This window comes from Bos indicus x Bos taurus, chromosome 2 (genome assembly GCF_003369695.1).
Source record: "Bos indicus x Bos taurus breed Angus x Brahman F1 hybrid chromosome 2, Bos_hybrid_MaternalHap_v2.0, whole genome shotgun sequence".
Classification (NCBI taxonomy): domain Eukaryota; kingdom Metazoa; phylum Chordata; class Mammalia; order Artiodactyla; family Bovidae; genus Bos; species Bos indicus x Bos taurus.
Window position 1 is genome coordinate 106,862,969 of NC_040077.1, and position 19,174 is coordinate 106,882,142.

Genomic DNA, 19,174 nt, shown 5'->3' on the forward strand with positions numbered 1-19,174 from the left:
CCTCACCTGTGCCGGGTGGGCACCTTGTAGGTGAGTTCCCAGGATGTGGGGTCACGCTCCAAGTAGCTGTTGAGCAGGTCCAGGGAGAAGAGGTGCCACAGTTGCTTCCGGGTAATGCCCTCGGCGCTGCCCATGGAGCAGATATCCAGGATGGAGAGGAGGGGGTACACGGCCGTCAGGGACACGTGACACAGCTCCTGCTTCTCCCCAGCCTTGTTATCTGTGGGGGTATGGGAGAGAGGGGTGGGCTCACCTCCCAGCTCCCCTGGCGAGGGGAGTATACACTGTGGGTGCAGGGGTCCCAGGCAACCTGCCCCAGGACCCCAGTCAGGAGCAGACTCCAGGGACGCTTCCAGCAACAGCAAACCTTATCTGATACTTTCTACGTGAACCAAGCACTGTCCTAAGCGCTTGGCAAACACCACTGTATTTAATGTGCGTTATTCATTTTCAAACTTACTAATGGCTTTATTGAGATATAATCTATATACCATAAAATTAACCATTTAAAAACATTTTTAGGGGGGACTTCCCTGGCGGTCCAGTGGTTAAGGCTCTGTGCTTCAACTGCAGGGGGCACTGGTTCGATTCCTGGTCAGGGAAATAGGAACTTACATGCCATGCAGTGCAGCCAAAAAATTAAAAAGAATTTTTTGGTTGCCTCATGTGGCATGTGGGGTCTTAGCTCCCCGACCAGGGATCGAACTGGGTGCCCCCTGCAGTGGAAATGCAAAGCTTTAACCACTGACCACCAGGGAAGTCCCCAAAATTAACCCTTTCAACACATACAATTCAGTGATTTTTTTTTTCGTATATTCACAGAGTTGCACAATCATCATCACTGATTTTAGAACATTTTCAGTCCTCCCAAAACAAACCCAGTACTAAGTAGCTGTCACTCTCCATTCACCCCTCTCCCCACCCCTGGCAACCACTCATCTACTTTCTGTCTCTAGATTTTCCTATTTTGGGTATTTCACATAAACAGAATCATACAATGTGTGGCTTTTGGTGACCACCACCTTTCACTTGGCATAATGTTTTCGAGGTTTGCCCATGTGGTAACATGTGTCTGTGCTTTATTATTTTTCGCCAGTGCACCATTATTATCCCCATTTTACTGATGTGGAAACTGAGGCATAGGGAAGTTAAACAATTTTGCTGAGGTTATATGGCTAATAAGTGCTGGGGCCAGGATCCAATTCCAGGGAGCCCACACTCTCAGCCACTCACTCTCCTGTGCTCCCCTGACTGTACTGTCCTGGACTCCCACCAAGTGGCCCTGGGGCAGGCTGCTAACAACCTCGTTTTATGAGGGAGGAAGCTGAGACCCAAGGCAGCTGAGGAGTTACCTGAGATCCCTCAATAGGTAAACTCAGTGCCCAACTCTTCACACCGAGTCCCCCACAGCTCAGGCATGCACATGTGGACACCCACATAGACAGATGTGGTTGGTATGAGGCATGTACACTAGACACCCAAAAGCACATCCTAGCATGTTCTCATCCATCCTGCCAGCTCTGTCTGGACCCTCGGCATCCTCCCACCCCAAGTCCTGCACACACAGCCCTCCGCCTTTCCTCCCTGGCCCTGACATCCCTGCAGATGGCCCAGGTACCTCTGTGGGAGATGAGAGCATAACTGATGGTCCAGGAGTACTGGGACCGGTGTTTGGGACAGGCAGTCAGGCAGATGGCGTCCTGGGACCGGGGCGGCATGCTCCCCTCTGTGCGGTCCAGCTGCAGAGCTGCTCAGGGGTGGCCGTCAGGGGCGGCCGGGTGGGGTCAGGAGCAGAGGAGGCCCCCAGTGCAGCCTAGAGAGGCCCAGCCTTTCCTCTCACCCAGTCCCAGACACTCTCCTCTGGGCCAGCAGAGCTCTGGTTAGAGAGCAGGCTCTGAGCCAGGAAATGGGGAGCAGAGAGCTTCCTCCAGACCAAGACAGTGGGGACCAGTCTTGGGGTCACTGGCACCTGCTAAGCACTTTGCTCCACCCAGCTGCCCTGGGAGGTAGGCACCACCAGTAGCCCCATTTTACAGATGAGGGAACTGAAGCTCAGAGAGGACAATCACCCTCCAACCCCACACATCTAGCAAGTGGAAGCACCCAGTTTCAAGCCCTGTCCCCAAACCATGGTCCGGTTAACCAGTGTTAACCCGTGCCCCTCACTCCTGCCCCGGGGGCCCAGTCCTGCCCAGGCCTGAGTACCAAGGGGACCATTCTCGACAGCCGTGGGGTCGCTCTGTTCCAGGAAGAGGCGGTAGTGGAGGGTGCAGTCGCCATCGTTCCGGAGCACCAGCATCCTGCTCTGCTTGCCATTCACCAGCATGTTCCCAAAGTCCAGCTCCTTTTCCTGTGCCTGAGGGCCAGAGTCAGCCAGCCCGGGGTGGGGGATCCCCCAGGCCCACAGCCCCATCTGTTGCCCCCCACTCCAGCCTCAGAGGGTCCCCAAAGAGCAGATCCAGCAGGGAGAGCCAGGGGGCCAGAAGACTGCCATCCCCTGCCTTCATGGGGTCAGGTACTCCGGGGCCTTCCCTCCCATCTGGGCCCTGCCCCTCCTCCCTTTCTCTTCCCCGCACCCACCAGGGTCCTCCCACTCACGGACAGGCTGCTGGTGATGCCCATGCCCACCAGCCGGAGCATGTAGTGGGTGGTGGCGGAGGGCTTGGTGTTTGGGGGCAGGCCGGCTTCCCAGACCCACATCCCCACTCGGAACAGGTACTTGGTCTCCTCCAGGGGGCTGAAGGTCCAGGTCAGCGTCTGGGGTCACAGACATTATCCCTACGTGGGGGTCTCTGGGAACCCCCGCCCAGCTCTTGGACGTCTGAGGTCTCACTGCAGAACATCAAGCTATACAAAACCTTTCCTTACACGCACTGTGTACTCTGTCATCTCCTTCGGGCCTTCAACCATTTATCCCCAGAGGTAAGTGGTATTATTTTAGTGTCTCATTGTCTGATGAGAAACTGGAGATGCAGAGAAGCGGGGTAACTCCCCCAAGGTCACACAGCTGACGAGGGCACTTGGTGGGAGCTGGGGATGTGAACTCTTGAGGCTGGACTCCAGAGTTTGTGTGGTCACTCGCCTTACAGAGTACTACCCCTGGGCTCTAACAGACGTCGTGTGTTGGTGGTTCTCGGCTCAAGCTTGGCCTCCTAGACTAGAAGACCCTAAACCAGGGCTGGGGCTCTGCTAGTTTGGGTCTCACCTGTGCCCTGCTCCAAGGATCTACCACTTTGACCTCCAGAAGCTCCCTTCCTCACTCCTTAATGATAGCCACCCATTAGCCCCAAATCCAGCTGCTCTGCACCACCTCCAGCTTTGGGAGACCGAGGACGGAGGATGGACTTGCCCCTGGGCACTGACATCAGAAACCCGGGTTTAAGTCCCAACTCTGCACCTCTTAATTCACAGTCTTAGTAAATGGTTTTCCCCCAACGCAAGTCTCAATTCTTCTTTGTAAAATGGGGGTGAAGATGATGGTAACAGTCATACCTATGCATAAAGCTGAAAAAAATGACTGTGGCTTAGATGGAGGAGTGAGCCTGGCTCCAGAGAGACGTGAGTAAGAGATGATGGGAAGATGAGGATGATGGGTATCCTTCCCTCCCGCCCTTGGCAGGGCACTCACAAGGCTCTCATTGGGCTGGATAATCCCTCTGGCGGGCTGGACAGCCAGCATCTTTCGGTGCTGCTGGGAGACCCTCCACTCAAATTCCAGAGGCAGACGGGAGGGGTTTCGGAAGGTGAAGAGGCTGGTGGAGGAGCAGCCCACCCAGGTGGGCTTGAAAAAGACGCTTTTACAGGTGTCCAGCTTCAGCTGCAGCGGCTCCTCGCGGCTCTGCATGGTCACCTCCTGGGGCCAGTGAAGGGAGGATAGTGCCCTGACATCACCCTGCGGCCCTGGCTCCCCCAAAGATCACAGGTGGGCAGCTTTGCTCCCTAGGAGAGAGCAGCAAAAGGTGCCCCACCCTGGGCCCTGGGTATGGGCAGGTTCTGTCAAAGGCAGAGTACGTACGTAGTGACTGAACAGGAGATGGTTCTCGAAAAGACGTCAGGGACCAAAAAAGGATGTACAGACCATTTCATTGGCCAGACGTAAGCCTAAAAACCTCAGACCCTTTCCCTGGCCTGGCCCCAAACACCCTTCTACCATCTGTAGTCATGAGTCTTGGGCTGCCCTCACTCCTTCCTTGGGGACCTTTGCACCCCTTTCTGTTGCTCCGGATCCTATAAGTGGACAGGCAGGGTCCTGGGGAGAGCCGTTCCCAGACATGGCCCAGGGATCCTCTCCCTGCAGTGCCACTGCCTGGACAGGGAGCAGCCCCTGAGCTATTTTAGGGGAGCTTTAAAGGCCAGTCCCAGGATGCGGCTTTGAAAAGGGAAGCCCCAGACTCTGGCCCCCTCCCAAGGATCCAGTCCCCACCCCCACTGCCTACCTTGAGATACTGGGGGCAGGAATTGAACTGCAGGTAGAAAACGTGCTGCTTCCAGGAGCTGCCTTTAGGGTAGGTATAGGTGAGGAGGATCTTGTGGGCCCCAGGGCCCAGGAGGCCCGAGCGGGGCCGCAGGGAGATGTCCAAGCTGCTTTTGGGGCTCAGGCTGTAGGTGAGCAGCATGGAGCCTTTGTTGACAAGGAGCAGGCTGCGGTAGGAGGGTTCACTGGGGGACACTGCAGGAAAGAGCTGAGGTGCAAGAGAGGAGGGGCCCCGGCTCAGATTTGCACGCCCTCCCCAGCCCCACCCCACACGCACACTCCAGGTGGTCTGTGTGGGCATGGGTGAAGCAGTCTCCCAGGAGGCCCAAGATGCCCTTGCACAACCTGGTCAGTACCCTGGGGGCATGGAATGGAGGGACACAGCTTGGGCCCGCCAAAATGCTTCTGATCTCCAGAGACCTCCAGGGAAGGAGATGGAGCAGCCACAGGGACTGGCTCCAGGAAACTGAGGACCCTGGACCCCACCACCGCAAGTTTCTTTCATCTGTTGTTCTTCAGTTGCTCAGCTGTGTCCGACTCTTTGGGACCCCATAGACTGTAGCCCTCCAGGCTCCTCTGTCCAGGGGATTTACCAGGCAAGAATACTGGAGTGGGTTGCCATTTCCTCCTCCAGGGGATCTTCCTGACCCAGGGATCAAACCCATATCTCCTTCTTGGCAGGCAGATTCTTTACTGCCTGAGCCACCGGGCTCTGAAAGTGCCCACAAATCATCTTTTGGAGATCCCCATTTCATAGAAGTGGGTGCAGAAGCTCTGGGGTAAGCAGCCCCTTCTAGATTATTCTCAGGCAGGCAGCCTTGGTAGCGGAGAGAGGGGAGCCCCACTCTGGGAAAGGGAAAGCCCCAGCAGTCCCAAACATCCCTCAGGCATCTAGGGTGTAGCCAGCAGAGGCAAAGAGCTGGGTTGGCTACCAAATGCATAGCCGAAATCACTGGCCCGGGGGGCCCCCTCCAGCTGGGACAAAGAGCACAGGTGCACGAGGTGGGGGCGAGGGGTATGTGGGCAACATGGGTCCAGAATTCTGCTGGATTTCAGTAAAGGCCACAGACTGTAAGGAACCAGCCAAGGGAAAGGGGCGGGGGCTGGGGGTGGTCAGTGAGTGAGGAGACCCCAGGGAAGTCAGGAGGGCTGTGGGAAGGCGTGCCCTTGAGCAGCAGTGTAACAGTTAGGGGGCAAGATCACCCCCAAACACACAGCACAAAAATAATGTCTTTCCAGCAAGCGTGAGACAGGAGGGTGGAGCAGCTGAATGAAAAGACTGACGATGGCAACAGAAGCTGGGAAGAGGCATCGAAGGGGAAACCAGAACTGCCACTTGGCCATCTGGCTCCAGAGTCTGTGTTTCTCAACCTTATGTCATCCTGGGGCTCAGGTCAGACAGGGCCTCCAAGGGCCCTGCTGGAGAGACCTGGGAATGATGACTCCCTCAGGACAGGGTTAAGCTGAAGGGCCAGGCTTGAGACACTTGCTGGCTGGCTGATTCCTGAGGGCAGGGGCTTGTGGCCTGGGAGGTCCTATTCCCAGCAGGCACTCAGTTAACAAGCAAACAGAGGAGCTGGAGACTTTAAGGCTGAGCCTGAGAGGGCCGGGGAACTATTTCAGATGGAGCAGGCCAGAGCCAGTGGTCCAAGCCCCAGACTCTTCACAGTGCCACTGCAGTGGTCCAGGAGACAGTCCTTCAGGATGGGTGCAGGGGTGCAGAGCCCCAGGGGCTGATGGTGGGGAGGTTGGGAAGGCCAGGGAGAGCACTGAAGTGCTTCTGAGGCCACCAGAGATGGGAGAGGGATCTGACGGCAGAGCCAAGCCCTCTGTCCCACCTCCTGCTGCGGCTGGGGCCACGCTCACCTTGGGGGCGTGCAGGGTGTACTGAGGGATGTGGTGCTCCAAGCCAGGGCAGTAACTGTGGCCTTGCGCCCGGAGCGTCAAGCACCAGGACGGGCACACAGTGCAGTCCTCTTCGATGTTGTTGTAGCTTCGCAGGACCTGTGGGACAACCATACCCATGACCACAGTGTCTGACCTGGTGGGGCACCCCAGCCTGCCCCCTGTACTGCAGGAACCCTACATGGGGCCCAGGGGGACGGGGCCCCCTGGGAAGACAGTGGGGGAACCACAGCCATAGCAGCCCTTCCTGCTGTGCGCCAGGACCCGCACTGAACACGCAGCACCAAGCAGTCAGCAGACACGCTCTCTAATCCTCCCAGCAGGACGAGGGTGGGGCTGGGAAGTGAAAGCAGCATTCATCCTGCAGGAATGTGCCCAGAGAGCACTGGCCAATAGAAACAGAATGCAAGCCGCAAGTGCGAGCCGCAAACATCGTTTTAAATGTTCTAGTAGCCACATCGACAAGGCAAAACATGTAAAATTTATTTCAACAGTATATTTTATTTAACTGAGTAGATCCAAAATTGTATTGTTTCAACATTACATATGTATGTGTGTGTATATATATGTGTGTATATATATATATATATATACGCACATGCTGCTGCTGCTGCTAAGTCACTTCAGTCGTGTCCGACTCTGTGCGACCACAGACACGGCAGCCCACCAGGCTCCCCTGTCCCTGGGATTCTCCAGGCAAGAACACTGGAGTGGGTTGCCATTTCCTTCTCCAATGCATGAAAGTGAAAAGTGAAAGTGAAGTCGCTCAGTCGTGTCTGACTCTTAGCGACCCCATGGACTGTAGCCCACCAGGCTCCTCTGTCCATGGGATTTTCCAGGCAAGAGAAATGGAGTGGGGTGCCATTGCCTTCTCCGATATATACACATACATATACAAATCCCATGGACAAAGGAGCATGGTGAGCCACAGTCCTGGGGTCTCAAAGAGTCCAACACGACTGAGTGACTAAGCATACATATATATGTGTGTGCATGCTTAGTCACTCAGTCGTGTTGGACTCTTTGAGACCCCAGGACTGTAGCCCACCATGCTCCTTTGTCCATGGGATTTTTCAGGCAAGAATACTAGAGTGGGTTGCCATTTCCTCCTTCAGGGCAATCTTTCTGACTCAGGGAATGAACCCACCTCTCTATGTCTCCTACACTGGCAGGCAGGTTCTTTACCACTAGCAGCGCTTTGGAAGCCCATATATATCTGCGTGTGTATGTATTCTTGTTCAGTTGCTCAGTCATGTCCGACTTTTTTCAACCCCCTAGACTGTAGCACTCCAGGTCTTCCTGTCCCTCGCCATCTCCCGAAGTTTGCCCAAGTTCATTGCATTGGTGATGCCATCATATACATATATATATACATACATATATGTTTATGATGCATATAGACGATGGCATTGGGCTTCCCAGGTGGCTCAGTGTGTAAAGAATCCACCTGCAATCCAGGAGAAGCAGGCAGATGTGAGTTCAATCCCTGGGTTGGGAAGATCCCCTGGAGGAGAGCATGGCAACCCACCAGGATTCTCGCCTGGAGAATCCCGTGGAGAGAGGAGCCTGGTGGAATACAGTCCATGGGGTCAGAAAGAGTCAGACACAACTGAAGTGACTGAGCACGCACGCATGCACATGATGGCATCACCATATACAGTGCATATATACATGAGGCAGGAGGCATTTTGCATACTTTCTGTGCTAAGTCCTAGAAATCAGTGTGTCTCTTCCCTTTACAGCATGTCTGTTTGGACTAGACACAGTTCAAGTGCTCAGTGGCCACACGTGGCTAGTGGTTGGCATATCGGACAGCTTATGACTGCAAGATGTAGCCTAAAAGTCTGATGAGCTCAGCCAAGCCAGATGTCCACAGCCTCATTCCTACAAACTTTTGAGTTTCTGCACAGCCAACATATTAGAACAGAGGCAACTAAAGACTCAGCTTTGGAAAAACTTCTCAAAGGTTTGGATATGCTCCCAAGTTTATAGATGAAAAGACAGCTCAGGGGTCTATACATTAAGCGAGGAGCCCAAGGTCACAGAGCTGGTAAGGGACTCTGATCTTGACTGCACAGCTCTGCTCTTCCCTGAGCCCCAGCACTCGCCCACTGGGCAAGAACAGCAAGGTGGGCAGAGCAGAGAAGGAGGGAAAGGGGAGGACGGATTGGAAATGTGAAGGGAGCGACATATCCGGGGCTGAGAGGCTGGACTGACCACCTGGTCAAGGGAAGATGGACAAGAAGCCCCTTCCTACATGCACGTAATTACTGGGTGCCCCAGGGTCTGTCCCCCCGGGGCCTAGTTCCTGCCCTCAGCTCTTCCAGAAGGACCAGTTCCTACCTCAAGGACTAGCGAGAGGTCAGGAGCCCCCCAGCCAGGAGGCCCAGGAAACTACGTGCACCAGAATTTCCCAAAGGGCTTGAGCCCCAGAGTTCTCCCTCCAGAGAGGGTGGGAGGCACACGAGAGGGAGACATAATCAGCTGGGCCAAGAAGCCTCTCAGCCAAGGCAGGCCATGAACCTGGGAGAAAGACAGACCACCAAGGCCAAAGTCCAGCCAAGGGGACAAGGAAAGGAGGGAGCAGAGCCCGGCACAGAGAGGACGGGTCCTACCTCACCCCCTCCTCCCCTCCGACCCCGCACCCTGCCGTTCAGGCTCCAGGGCAGAGAATCCACCTTCCCCTGTCCTGTCTGCCCACACACACCTTATAGACGGCAAAGGCTTCAAGCTCCACGGCATACAGGCCGTTGGGGTGAGGCGGCTGGAAGTGCAGGCGCAGGGCTGTGGACTTGAGAGGGGGAACGTCGCAGGTGTTTGGGGTCACCCAGAAGGGGCAGTCAGCCCTGCGTGTCCAGGCCACGGTGATCTTGCCGTTGGTGTGGTTCATCAGGCACAGGGGGACGGGGCTGGGGTCCTCGGGCCTGGGGCAGGCACCGAAATCCACCTCGACGGGCTCAATGCTGACGGGCGGGGGAAAGATGGCCACGTCATTGGTGCCGTCGAAGAAGTACTCAGTCATCGGGGGGATGAGGGGATACTGCGGGGCCGGTATGTCCTCCGAGTCCTGCGTGGGGAGAGATGGGTGGGTGGGGACCGGTTCTCCGGCCGCTGCCCCTCATCTCTGTGCCCCTTTCTGGAAAAGGCTACGAGAGCTCCGCACATGTCACACCCCCCGACTACGAACGATGCCCAAGGCACTGCGGAGCACGGGACTGCCCAAGGATTGCTAGAGAAGGGGGGGGTGTGAACCTGGGAGGGTGGACGGCTCCCTGGGGTCCCAGAGGGACACATCGAACCTCGATGGGGAGCATCAGGGCGCCGTTCTTATCCTGCTCCAGCTTCCTCTCCCTCAGCATGATGCCCAGGATGTCAGGCGGGTAGAGCGTCAGGCCCCGTGCCAGGTGCGTGCGGTACCATGTGAGATGCTGAGGTCGGAGGATGGCTGGCTTGGTGCTCTCCGAGTGGCATGTCCCAATCAGGTCCAGGAACAGTGGGTCCTACAACATTGTGTCTGTGTGAGGCTAGATTTCAGCCTCCACTCGCCACCCTGGCCAGAGACCGGCTTCGTCAGGGCACAGTGAGTACCACCTGGTCCGGGGGCCTGGGTGGGGTTGTCACCTCAAGGCTCTCTGCTCTGCACGTGCTGTGTGGGGTGAGGGCCAAAGTCCCGGGCTGGCAGCAGTGAGAGCAAGACTGGCCCGCCCACCTGGCTCGAAGCGAGCCTCTGCATGCCCCTAGCCAACCTCTGGCTCCGAAAGCCAGGCTGGGGGCCCTGGAGGAGAAAATCCTGCAAGTTCCAGAAAACAGGTGACTGAGCACCAAGCCCTGTCCTCACGACTGGGCCTCGGATTGGCCCCTCCATCTCCTAGGGGAGCCCGGCCTCGCCCCTCCCCAACAGCTCACCTGGTGGTGGATGAGACAGGCCACCCGCCGCCAGTAGATGATGGGTTGAGTGGGCTGGAAGACACAGCACAGGGTCATGCGGGCCTTGCCCACCAGGGTCCCAAAGGCAGGTCTGACGCTGAAGACGCTCTCCTGACAGTCGATGTCAAAGTGGAAGCAGGCCGTGCAGTCCGACTTGTTCTCCATCCACAGGGACTGCTCTGAGCGGGTCCCGAGGTTGACCCAGCTGAAGTCGACGCAGTGGTGCTGCAGCGACAGGGCAGGACCTGGGTGGAGGAGGCGGGGGTGGGGGGGTCGCTGTGAGTGGGCCTGGCCACCTGGGTGGTCTCCAAGGGTCCCACGGATGGGAGGTGGTGCTGCCTGGAGACAGAAGATTGGGTTGGAAAGGCTTGGCGCCCCAGCAGCCTGCGGCCTGCGCAGACCACCAGGTTGGGTAGTACAGGGGCGGCGGTTGGGGGTCGGGGGTTGGGAGTCGGGGAGTGAATATGGGAACAGTATCTCCAGGTGACCTTAACTGATTCCTAGCTGAGCCCACCAGGGGGCAGCAGACACCCAGGCTGAGGGTAAGGAGGCCCCAGGCGTCTAGCAGCAGCCGCTTGTCAGTTGTAAGCAGGGGCTGCTCCTGTCTCTGGAGGCAGTGCAGTGACCTGGGACTGCCAGTACCTCTAGAGAAACCAACGACTTTGAGCAGGGTCTGGGAGGCACAGCCAGAGGGCACGATGGACAAGTAGTCCATGGTCCTGACGTCCAAGGTCTCAGGGCGGAAGAACACCGACACGAATTTCTTCTCTCCGGGGGCCACGATGCCATGGGCCGTGGGGCACGAGAAGGCCTGGTCTTTGACCAGCATGTCTGGGGCCACTTCGATCCTGAAGGGGGCGCTCACCTGCGGGGCCAGGAAGGGTCCGGTTACAGGGTGAGGTGGTCCGTCATCACTAAGGTGCCCAGCTGAAGCCCTGCCTCTGCCTCAGTCACCAGCTTGATTGTGGAGCAAGGCTGCCTTGGCCCAGAGGAGGGAAGGGGCTGAGCCTTGTGCCCTGCACTGGGACTGCCCAGAGTGGGTACCTCTGCCTTGTCCCAAAAGTACCACGAAGGCTAGCAGTGGTCCTGGCATCAGGACACCTGAGGGCTGCTCTTGGGGTTGTTCTGGGGGGAAGTCAAGGGATAGTCCAGCCCAGCCCCCAGCTGTGATGATGGGGGGACCCCTGCTGACATGAGTGTATCAACAGGCATAGGTATGCAAGGCTTGCAACATTCTGTACAGGGGTGGGTATTAGGCGCACCCGGGGCTGTGGTCCCTGAGCCCTGCCCCCACTTCCCTCCACGGGCACAGGACACATACTGCCGACGGGTTATACAGCTTGATCTGCCTCTCGGCGGTGCAGCCCACAGCAACAGAGCCAAAGTGCAGCACTTTCTGGAAGCCTTCGGCATCCTGGTCCTCCGGGCGCCTCTGCTTTATGCTCACCAGCAGCTGGGCGCATTTGGCTGGGCAGAGAGTGGACACCCTTGGGGAGAAACCCACCAGGGCCTCTGTGGCCCCAAACTGAATAGCCCCTTCAAGGAAGACATGGGTCCCCAGGGGAACACTGGTCTGCGGCACCAAGGGAAACAAAGAGATGACAAAGCCTGTGGGGCTCGGCGAAGGGCGGGAGGCTGATGGAGGTCCCCTGGGGGCCAGGCCAGGGCGGGGGTGGGGGGAGCACACTGGAGGCTTTGTTTCCCAGGGAGGTGCAGCGGAGGGCTCTGGGGATGGGTGAGAGGTCGGGCCTCACCCACAGCCTGCAGCTGGATGCTGCTCTTCTGCTTGCTGCCCTCCCCATACCAGCACGTGGCCTGGGCTTCATAGATGACAGCCATTGGGGGCTGGAAGGTCACCTTGACCCGGCAGGCCTGGCCTGGTTCCAGCAGCCCCATGGGCGGCAGCATCTGGAATGGGCTGGGGGACTCCCAGGTGAAGAAGGTAGGCAGGTCCCTGGGGGTGGGGCGCAGGGGAGGGGGGGATGCAGATCAGAGCCACTTTGCCCCCTCTGACCACTGCCCCTGCTTCAGAAAGGTGGAGATGCCCCCTTTACTCCCACATCCCACATGCCTGTCTCTCCTGCTCCCAGGAATCCTCCTCCCAGTTGTCGCGCTTCCCACCTCCAAGCCTCAGCCTCTGCCCTCACCCCACATTTTCCAGGCAGAACCAGGCCTCAGCCATGTCCCCCATGGCGCACATGGGCAACTGCAGGGACGGTGGGCAGATCAGACTGTGGCAGGGCAGGGTGGCTCTCAGGTCCACACAGAACATCCCCTCTGCTTTCTCAAGCCACAGGTGGTCCACGTACTCCTTCTGCGGTGTGTGGGGGCAGCAGTGGGGAGAGGCAGAGGCAGTGACTGATCAGTGGTACCCGGGTGGTACCCACCTCACCCTGGCCCTGGCCATCCCCCCAACATAACCGTGGAGGGCTGGGCTGGGCCACGGCCCTCCTCCATCTCAGTCTCTGAAGACAAGGTCAGTTCCTTGAGCTCTAGCGCCATCTTGGTCTCAGAGATATGGGGCAAAGTTTTGGGAGAATATTTTAAGAGCAGGAAGAAGCCAAGGAATACAGGGCTTTCTGACGGCTGACAGAGTAGCACCACTTTCCCTGCTGCCCCACCCTCCCCACCCCACACATCCAACTGGAAGCCCCTTCTGTCTAATGAGTTTTGGCTCCAAGTGGTAGGGTGTGGGTGTGGATGTGGGTGTGGTGGTTGGGTTTCGGGTGCTCCTCACTCCTCTGGCCTGGCCCCCTGCTCCGAGGTCACTGTGCCCATGTCCCTCCCTGTCCTTCACTCGCCACGGCAGGCCTTACCTTCTCCAGAGGGCGGAAGATGACGGGGAGTGAGAGGGTTAGGCCTGGGCTCAGGAAGATGGGCTGGGGGACGACCGTGAAGAAGAACTTGGTTTTGGGGGGCCTGTGGGAGGGAGCCAAGGAATAAACACTTCGGGATCAGAAAACTAGAAGAGGCAGAAGGATTAGGGGAGACCCTGGTAAGCTAAGCAGCTGGTGGGACTGTGGAAGGGGAAACACAGGGGTTATGCCCCAGTAGGAATTGTCTCTTGCATGCCACCCCTTTTTTCACAAACCTTCACTCCAGGATGTCAGAGCGCTGAAGGGAAAGATATAGGAGTGGACTTCCCTGGTGGTCCAGCGGTTAAGGAACCACCTGCCAATGCAGGGGACGCGGGTTCCATCCCTGGCCTGGGGAGATCCCACATGCTGTGGGGCAACGAAGGCCGCGCACCACAACTGCTGAGCCCACGCTCTGCAGCGAGAGAGGCCGCTACGAGGGAAGCCCGCGCACCACAACTAGAGTGACGCCTGCTCGCCACAACCGGAGAAAGGCCCACGCAGCAACAAAGACCCAGCACAGCCAAAAGTGCATAAATAAATAAACAGAATTACTTAAAAAAAAGAGACAAAGACAATACTGCCAAAAACTCTATACCAGTAAGTTCAGATAAAATAAACACATTTCTAGGAATGTATAATTGACCAAAAGTGACTCAAGAATTATACATTTTGTGGCCACCCTAACCTAAAATTATCCAAAAAATTGAATAAATAGTCAAAGAATCATGCCACAAAGAAAAGACCAGGCCAGATGGCTTCGCAGCAAGTAGTATGGAGCACTTGATAATTCTAGCCTTGTCTTCCCAACAAGAGAGAACAAGGAAACCCTCCCCAAAATACTCTGTGAGTCTATCATAATGTTGTTATCAAAACCTGACAGTTATGAGAAGAAAGGAAAATTACAGGCCAGTACCAGCCATAAACAAAATATTGGCAAAAACAATTTAGCAATGAGTATAGAAAGAACACTCAATCATGAACAAGCGGGGCTTATTCTAGGAATACACCACTGGTTTAACATTAAAAAAAAAAAAAGCGGGGATGGATTTTCCTGATGATCCAGTGGTTGGTAATCTTCCTGCCAATGCAGGGGACGTGGGTTCAATCCCTGGTTTGGGAAGATTCCACATGCCTCGGGGCAGCTAAGCCTGTGGGCCACAATGACTGAATCCTCTGCGCCCCAGAGCCCGCACACTGCAACCAGAGGAGCCTCCCGCTCACAGAAAGTGCATGCGCAGCAACAAAGACCCAGCACAGCCAAAAAAGAATTAATTAACTTCTTTAAAAATCAGGGGATTTCTCTGGCAGTTCAGTGGTTAACACTCCAAATTTCCACTGCAGGGGGTGCAGGTTAGATCCCACATGCCCTGTGGTACAGTCAAAAAAAAAGAAAATTAAAAATCATTTAATGTAATTCACTGTATTCACAAATTAAGAGAGAAAAAAACAAATGACCATCTCAATAAAGAAAAACATTAAATCAACTTCAACATATGTTTATGACAAAAACTCTCAGCAACCTAGGAATAGAAGGGAACTTCCTTAACCTGATAAAGTCTAAAAAAAGAAGAAAAAAAAACAACTCCAGGAAACATGCAAATTAATGGTGAAACACTGGAATCTTTCACGTTGAGATCATGAGCAAAACAAGGATGCCTTCTAGAACCACTTCTGTTCAGCACTTTCCTTTTCAATAGTGCAGGAAGGAAAGACAAAGAAAAGATACAGGATTGGAAAGGAAGGGAAAAAATGCCATTTTCATTTAAGATATGAACATGTACACGGAAAACAGAATTAACAAACACATCATTAGAATTAACGAGAAAGTTTGTCAAGGTTGCTGGGCACAACCGTGTGGACAAAACATCTATATTTTTAAAAAATGACTTTCTAAAAAACCAGCAATAAGTAGAAGAATAAAACAATTTTAAAAGATATCATATTCAGCATCATTAAAAATTTAAAACACTTAGGTATAAATCTAACTAAAGATGTGTAAGACATCTATGGAGAGAATGTTACATTTTATTGAAAGATATGAAAGAAGACCTAAAGAAATATAAAGAGGCACCATGTTCATGAAAGACTCAATTTGTGTTGATTCTCCCCAAACTGATCTATGTGTGTATGCCCGTGTGCTCAGTCACTTCAGTCATGTCCAGCTCTTTGACCCTATAGACTGTAGGCTCCTCTTGTCCATGGGATTCTCCAGGCAAGAATACTGGAGTGGGTTGCCAATGCCCTCCTCCAGGGGATCTTCCCGACCCAGGAATCAAACCTGTGTCTCTTGTGTCTCCTGCATTGCAGGAGGACTCTTTACCCCACTGAGCCACCTGGAAAGCCTAAATTGATCTATATGTTCAACTAAATCCTAAACAAAATCTTAAAAAATTGTCTGCTGCTGCTGCTGTTAAGTCGCTTCAGTCGTGTCCGACTCTGTGTGACCCCATAGATGGCAGCCCACCAGGGTCCCCTGTCCCTGGGATTCTCCAGGCAAGAACACTGGAGTGGTTTGCCATTTCCTTCTCCAAATGCATGAAAGTGAAAAGTGAAAGTGAAGTCGCTCAGTCATGTCCAACTCTTAGCGACCCCATGGACTGCAGCCTACCAGGCTCCTCTGCCCATGGGATTTTCCAGGCAAGAGTACTGGAGTGGGTTGCCATTGCCTTCTCCAAAAAGTTGTCTACTTGTATGTATTTAAGTTGATTTGAAGATATTTATGAAAGTTAAAAGGTCCAATGAGAGCCAAGACAATCTTGAGTAAGAATGAAGTTGGAGGACTTACTGCTGCTGCTGCTAAGTCGCTTCAGTCGTGTCTGACTCTGTGCAACCCCATGGACTGCAGCCTACCAGGTTCCTCTGTCCATGGGATTTTCCAGGCAAGAGTACTGGAGTGGTTGCCATTGCCTTCTCCTATAACTGCATAGTGATATACCAATTCAACTTACTGCTATGGGGGAAAAACACCATTTAATGAGACATGAAGACAAAGCACAAACCCGACTAAGGGGACACACGCTGTGGACCACAGCACCGCTATGACCAGAGCAAGTGGGGGACGGGGGAGGGGAGATGGATGGGTAAACTACAGCCTCGGGGGCTGCGGGGGGGGGCGGTCTGGATTGACGACGACTAAGAAGACAACAGGATGAGACAGGAAATCAAAACCAATGATGAAACACACCGTCAGAGAACTCCAACAGCAAGGAAAACATACAGAACTGTTCTTTTACAAATATTTGGAAAGAAACCAAGCATGAAACCACAGAGAAATCGTCAAAGGATTTTAAATATCAACTAATTGGCCAATGATGCGAATTATAAAAACAGTGTGTCAAAAGACCACAAAATGGACTAGTTACCACTTCACAGGCCGCTAAAATGATTCACAGTTAATTTAATTATAAGCTGACTAACAATGCAGCTTACACTACAAGATAATTAAGACTTATAAGCTTTAATAATCAATTCAGGATGATATTTATTGGCCCAGTGAGAGACGAATACAGCAAGGGAACAAAACAGGGTTCAGAAATGGTTCCTACATGTATGGACACTTGATAAACATCAGTGGTAGGGAGATCATAAGGCAAAGTATCAAATTTTCAATAAATGGTGCTGGGACAACTGGACATTGATTTGAGGGGAAAAAAGTCATTGGATCCCTACTTCGAACCATTCACAAAAATCAATTCCATGTAGATAAAAGACAAATATGAAAGGCAAAATTATAATGTCTTTAGAAGATACTATAGGAGAAAATCTTCATGAACTAGATAAGGGTAGAGAAGAACTTGCAAATATCTACCATAAAAGAAAATATATTGGTACATTCGATTCCTTTGAAATTAAGAATGCCTTTTCTTCAGAATACATGATAGAAGAAAAGACAAATCACAAGGTGGGAGAAGATATTCACAGCACATAACTGATAAAGAATTAGTATCTTTAATAAAAACATTTATTAAAAAAAGACAATCTACAAAGAACATGTAAAGATAGGTAACAGGTACATGAAAAGATGCTCAACATTGCTAATTATTAGAGAAATGCAAATCATAACAATGAGATATCACCTTGCACTATTATCAAGAAGTCTACAAATAAACGTTGGCGAGGATGTGGAGAAAAGGGGACCCTGGTATACTATTGGTGGGAATGTTAATTGGTCTGCCATCCTGGAAAACAGTATGGAGGTTCCAAAAAAACTAAAACTAGGACTACCATATGATCTAGCGATTCCACTCCTCTGCATATGTCCAGAAAAGAAAAAAAGAAAAATACTAATTGGAAAAGATACACGTACCCCAATGTTCATAGCAGCACTATTTACAATAGCCAAGATACTGGAGCACCCCAAGCGACCATCAACAGACCATCAACCATCAATGGGTCAAGAAGATGTGGCATACACACATACACACACACACACTCACAATGGAATATTACCCAGCCGCAAAAAATAATGAAATCCATAACATGGGTGGACCTAGAGAATATTATGATTAGTGAAGTAAGTCAGACAAAGACATATACTACATGATATCACTTGTATGTGAAATCTAAAACAAACCAGTGTTTATAGCAAAGCAGAAACAGACTCAAAGATTCAGAAAACAAAGTAGTTGTTACCAGTGGGGAGAGGGAAGTGGGAAGGGGCAAGATGAAGATAGGAGTATGGGGTTAAGAGAAACAAACTACCAAATTTAAAATAGATAAGCAGGACTTCCCTGGTGACATAGTGGATAAGAATCTGCCTGCCAATGCAGGGGACACAGGTTCCATCCCTGCTCTGGAAAGATTCCACATGCCGAGGAGCAGCTAAGCCCCTGTGCCACAACTACTGAGTCCGCACTCGAGAATCCTCGAGCTGCAACTACTGCGCCTACGTGCCTAGAGCCTGCACTCCACAGCAAGAGAAGCCACTGCAATGAGAATCCCAAGCACTGCAACTAAGAGCAGACCCCGCTCGACGCAACTAGAGAAAGCCCATGCAAAGCAACAAAGACCCAGCACAGCCAAAAATAGAATAAATAAACAAACCTAAACTTAAAATAATAAAATAAAATAGTTAGGCAACAAGGATATCCTGCATAGCACAGGAAATGATAGCCATTATCTTGTAATAACTTTTAAGGGAGTATAATCTATTAAAGTACTGAATCATTATGCTATACAGATGAAATTAAAATAATATTGCAAATCAGCTACATTTTAATTCTTTTTGAAAAATGAAAAAAGATAATCTAACAGAAAAATGGACACAGACTTAAACAGGAATTTCACAAACGAAATGGCCAATAACACAGGAAAAAAACACTTAATTGTAATAGTAATCGGAGAAATGAAAATTAAATCTACAACAAATTAGCATTATTGGCAAAAAATTTAAGTCTAAACAATACCAATTGTTGGTAAAGTTAAAGAGGAATGGGAATACTCATATGTGGCTGGTGGGAATATAAATGGATATAAGTACTTTGGAAACGAGTTTGGCAAACATGTACAAACACCTGTGAGAAGCAAACGTGTACATGTTCTAAGTCACAGTAGTTCTATCCCTTTGTATCTACCCTAGAAAAACTTGAACTTGTGCAATAGCTGAACAATGTTGATAACAGTCTCAAACTTGAAACCACCAAAACGCCCCTCAGCAGAAGAATGCATAAGCACACAGAAGCATACGTTGAACTATTACTCTGTGATGAAAGAGGATAAACTACGCATGCGTGTGGACGAGTCTTATGAACATAACTGAGCTATGACCAACCTAGACGGCATACTAAAAAGCAGAGACATCACTTTGCCAACAAAGCTCCATAGAGTCAAAACTGTGGATTTTCCAGTAGTCATGCATGGATGTGAGAGTTGGACCATAAAGAAGGCTGAGCGCTGAAGAACTGACGCTTCTGAACTGTGGTGCTGGAGAAAACTCTTGAGAGTCCCTTGGACAGCAAGGAGATCAAACCAGTTAATCCTAAAGATTTCAATCCTGAATATTCATTGGAAG

General features: G+C 52.3%; 1 protein-coding gene across 4 annotated transcripts in view; it reads right to left on the reverse strand.

The window, feature by feature from the left end:
• Window positions 1-19,174, reverse strand: part of CFAP65 (cilia and flagella associated protein 65) — a 41,606-nt gene that overhangs the window by 15,176 nt on the left and 7,256 nt on the right. For all 4 annotated transcript variants that reach the window (XM_027513639.1, XM_027513624.1, XM_027513634.1 and 1 more), the window contains 15 exons: window positions 13,123-13,225; window positions 12,454-12,620; window positions 12,061-12,260; window positions 11,628-11,773; window positions 10,949-11,171; window positions 10,286-10,551; window positions 9,679-9,879; window positions 9,087-9,446; window positions 6,341-6,478; window positions 4,437-4,682; window positions 3,629-3,853; window positions 2,599-2,757; window positions 2,206-2,356; window positions 1,619-1,747; window positions 7-220 (listed from right to left, as the gene is read on the reverse strand). In XM_027513639.1, the coding sequence (XP_027369440.1) occupies window positions 7-220; window positions 1,619-1,747; window positions 2,206-2,356; window positions 2,599-2,757; window positions 3,629-3,853; window positions 4,437-4,682; window positions 6,341-6,478; window positions 9,087-9,446; window positions 9,679-9,879; window positions 10,286-10,551; window positions 10,949-11,171; window positions 11,628-11,773; window positions 12,061-12,260; window positions 12,454-12,578 (2,783 nt within the window). In that variant the 5' untranslated portion in view covers window positions 12,579-12,620; window positions 13,123-13,225. The remainder of the gene's footprint in view (window positions 1-6; window positions 221-1,618; window positions 1,748-2,205; window positions 2,357-2,598; window positions 2,758-3,628; window positions 3,854-4,436; window positions 4,683-6,340; window positions 6,479-9,086; window positions 9,447-9,678; window positions 9,880-10,285; window positions 10,552-10,948; window positions 11,172-11,627; window positions 11,774-12,060; window positions 12,261-12,453; window positions 12,621-13,122; window positions 13,226-19,174) is intronic.